The sequence below is a fragment of the Triticum aestivum genome, chromosome 6B, assembly GCF_018294505.1.
Source record: "Triticum aestivum cultivar Chinese Spring chromosome 6B, IWGSC CS RefSeq v2.1, whole genome shotgun sequence".
Lineage (NCBI taxonomy): Eukaryota > Viridiplantae > Streptophyta > Magnoliopsida > Poales > Poaceae > Triticum > Triticum aestivum.
Genome location: NC_057810.1, coordinates 712,513,274 through 712,517,153, shown reverse-complemented (window position 1 = coordinate 712,517,153; position 3,880 = coordinate 712,513,274). Strand labels below are relative to the sequence as shown.

The 3,880-nt window shown below is 47.0% G+C and overlaps 1 protein-coding gene across 1 annotated transcript; it reads left to right on the top strand.

The window, feature by feature from the left end:
• Nucleotides 1-1,920: 1,920 nt before the first annotated feature.
• Nucleotides 1,921-3,856, top strand: LOC123135082 (uncharacterized). Its single transcript, XM_044554199.1, has 2 exons — nt 1,921-2,000; nt 2,969-3,856. Exons 1-2 carry the CDS (start codon nt 1,967-1,969, stop codon nt 3,562-3,564), a joined length of 630 nt encoding a protein of 209 aa, XP_044410134.1. The 5' UTR covers nt 1,921-1,966; the 3' UTR covers nt 3,565-3,856.
• Nucleotides 3,857-3,880: the final 24 nt, after the last annotated feature.

Here is a 3,880-nt window from a genome sequence, read left to right as displayed (position 1 = left end):
ACCCCCGCGCCCCGCGCTGCCCATGCCTGTGACCTAGGGGCAATCCTAGCCGCCGCCGGCCCTGATAATGTCCTGGATAGGGGGTCCCTCACCATACCGACTTCCGGCCTGGTGGGCTGGCCTGAGAAATTGGTTCTATCCTGGCGCCCCAGACTTGACGTATACTCCAAGACGGTGGACTCACGGCAGATGTCGCGGGTGGTGCGGTACGACACGAACAGCGCATTCTGCTCAACCACATCGGCCACCATGTCGTGACAATATTGTCACTCGCTTGGCCGCGGGCGATTTGCTCCTCCGTGAGCCGGTGCTCGTTGAGGAGCCAGAGGTTTTATCCCTGGTTGGCCTGCATCTGCCAGAACGCCGCCTCCAGCTCTTCTGCCACCATGTCGATGAAGTGTGCCCGCACCTCGCCCATGGCGATGTCGGCATGGACCATCAAGGACGGTAGCATACTGGCTCGTCGGCAGACACCTCTTCCATTGGCTCATCCACGTCGTTGCCCTCCGGAGAGCTTGTTGGCAAGCTAGACTCTATTAGGCTTGCTCGGCGGACCCGCCAGCTGGCCGCAATGTCGGAGAGCTCCTGCTTCTGTTTGTTTGAGAAGATCTCCCACTTGGCTTTGTAGCTTGAGACCATGGTGGGGGTAGTGCAGAGAGGAGATCCGAAACGGAGGTGGGGATTCAGCTATTGTCGGGCCTGCCCACGTATAAATAGCAGACGGATGTCAGGCCAATCGGCGGGGTGTTTATTGTTGGCCCGTAGATGGACGAACGGGTGGGTGGAGCTCACATGTGGGTGCCAAGTAGGTTCCTCGGCAACCACACTTGTTTAATGGATGGAGGCAGATGGATGGCTGGCGTTTTAATGCAGAGATAAGGCGCGTGCACCGGGACGCGGCTCAGGCGACCGCTCTCCGCCAGTGTGCTACTTCAATGCAGGCTCCAATGATAGGTCGCCTCCTCTTTGGGCCAGCATGAATGCAACATTGACCCTCTACAGTGGCGTCGACCAACTTGTATGTGTGGTAACTGCTTTGTACGGGAAAGGGTGCGGGCGAGGGAGAGGGTTTTGAGTGGGTCCGGGGTGTCAGACGCGTGCATAGCAGCTGTCCGGACCCCACCCCCTCGTTTGTTTTCAGTTTGTGGGAAAATGGATGTCCGGACCGGTCCGCAAACAGATGGATACCGCATTGAATGAAAAAAATACATACAAAACACCATTGGATCATAATAAAGACGCGGGTGGTTTGAGGGCCATTGGTAGAGATGCCATAAGGTCTTTTCGCTGAAGCTGACAAGCTAAACAGGAGCCCTGCCAGTGCATCATAATAAGAAGAAGTGACTGATTATAATTAGACACAAGAAGCCTCATGATTAAGCACCTATTAACAAAAACTACGTAATTAAAAACCTAACTAAAACTACATAACTAAGCACCTATTATTGATCTAAACGATATTTCTTTAGCGAGGGAGTACGCAAGTATTAGTGGTCTAAACTCTTTTATATTTTTTTACATAGGGAGTAATATGTAAAATCTGCTAAAACCACCCCGGGACTGCGACATCACGGGCAAAGACAAGGTCAACACATACCACAAGAGACTTCATGCAATGGTGTCGCCCACAACATCACCGTCATCACACCTGGCACCGCGGACAGACGACTCTGACTTTGACGCGGCAATATTAACTAGGACAAAATAAATTTATATGGCTAGACTCCTCTGGGTTTGGAGGCAGGCTGGACCGTGGCGCAAGCAACAAACTCGTCGAGCTCAAACAGCGAGAAGTAGCGGTTGACGGACTTCTGGTCGAGGTCTTCGCTCCAGGTGAATGACATGCAAGTGTGTGGATGCCGTGGCGCTGCACATGTCTTCTTAAACCCCATGCATGAGCCAGCCAGCTGAGCACCCGACTCCATCGCACTTCTTCACAGCTTGCTCACGCGCCCGCCCGGCAAAAATGGCTTCCGCTCCCCCGACGCATTCAAATGGAGGTGAGCCCGTTTTCTCTCCTTGATCATGTCTCTTTTGGCCAGTAGTGCCAACGTTTTGCACAAGCTAGCTACATGAGTGCTTCTGAGCCTCGCACCGCCTGTAATGTAATTTACTTATCAGGATTGCTAAATTTCAGTCGACTGAGACTTAACCAAGTTTCAGTCGATGTTTTATTAATGAGATCTTACGAGTAGCCTCGTATCTTAGCACACATGTTCGCATGTAATTTATTTATTTTGTTTTGTTACTATACACGGTCTCGATAGGGTTGTAAGCTTGTCGGTATCTTCTTGCTCTTGCATCACGTGCTTAATACCGTAGTACATCCAGTATATTTAAGTGATCCAATTCTATGCTAACTAGAGAATATACCCCACACTTTCTACGGGAATCAATTCCAGTATATTTAAGTGATTTGAGCATATGAAACATGCATAGTTGTGTAGTCAAAAAATATTTCGAATATAAGTGGCATAATATAATGGAAAACTTTTTTCCATGCAAGTTGAGGTGACATGTGTGGTGAGGTGGGATGTGTGTATGGGATCAACTAATAATAATAATAAACAATCACATAGATATTGTGGTGGGTCTTTGATGAGGTGGTATGTATGCATTTTAAGATAATAGAGGTAGTATGGGTGAACAATTTAGGTATATAGGATATCAAATAAAACGACATTAGTTTGGCGTTTACTGCAATTGGTTTGGTTCCCTCTTGCATCCATTCAACTCGAAATTAAAACCCCTTCCAGCAATATGTTAATTCTTGAGGAAAGGTATAAGTAGGACAGATAACAGTCTTTACAATCGGAGAAATCTTGTTCATCGGTAACTTCGTAGTAATTATTTTCAAGCTTATATCAAGCAAGCAAATACGTGTGGATTTTCTTAATTATGTCCCTGTGATTCCCCTTCAAGAAAACCGTAGTCACTAATTAATTGAGGTGCCCGATGTTTGTTGCAGAGAATATATCGGAAATAGAAATAGCACGAGTCAATCATCCTCCGCCCACAACGCAAGTAGCTATGAACGGTGTTCAGAATGGAGTACATACGAATCCTAACAATGGCAGGCTCGCTGAAGATAAGCAACAAGCTTACCGTTCCTGGTTACTCCTCCTGACGTCATTGACTGCCACGGTCACCTTCACCGTGGGGCTTACCCCACCTGGTGGTTTCTGGGCTGCAGACGACAAGACAAACGGATATGTCGCTGGCATCTCGGTTATGCGCGACAAATTTCCCACGAGGTACTTGGCCTTTTACTACAGCAACACGACCGCTTTCTTCACGTCCTTGATGATCATTGCAATGCTCGCCAAAAACCAAAATAGCGAAAACACAAATAGAGAGCAGCCCGATGCCATGAAAAAGCATGTTTTAAACGGCCTTGTAGTTCTTTGCTTTTTGAGCTTGGGGACCAGTTATGTCGCCGGCACGTGGGACAGCCCTAGTCGAGTGATTTATGTCGTTGCTGTGTTTGTCGTCAACATTTTGTACATGTTGCTGCCTTGGTTTGTTAGTTTGATCCGAAGCTGCATTCGATCCAGAAAGCCTTAATGGTTGGTTTATTAATTGCTACAAAGAAACATTGTGGTAAGGGAGAAGATTTTATGAAAGAAACAACGAGAATATTCCTTACATCAGCTCGTCTACCTACAAACTTATGTCTTCATAGAAGAAATATTTGGTATTGTTGGGGCCCATCTTTGATTTATAAACACTCGAGAACGCTGGTTCTTTTACCCAAGAGATTAGTAATTTGTATTTCTACAGAAGAATATGCCATGTATTTGGGTCGATGAGCCCTCTTGTTTTCTTTTGAAAAATCGTATGGATGATGTACTATTGCATGTAATCAATCAAGTCAGACATG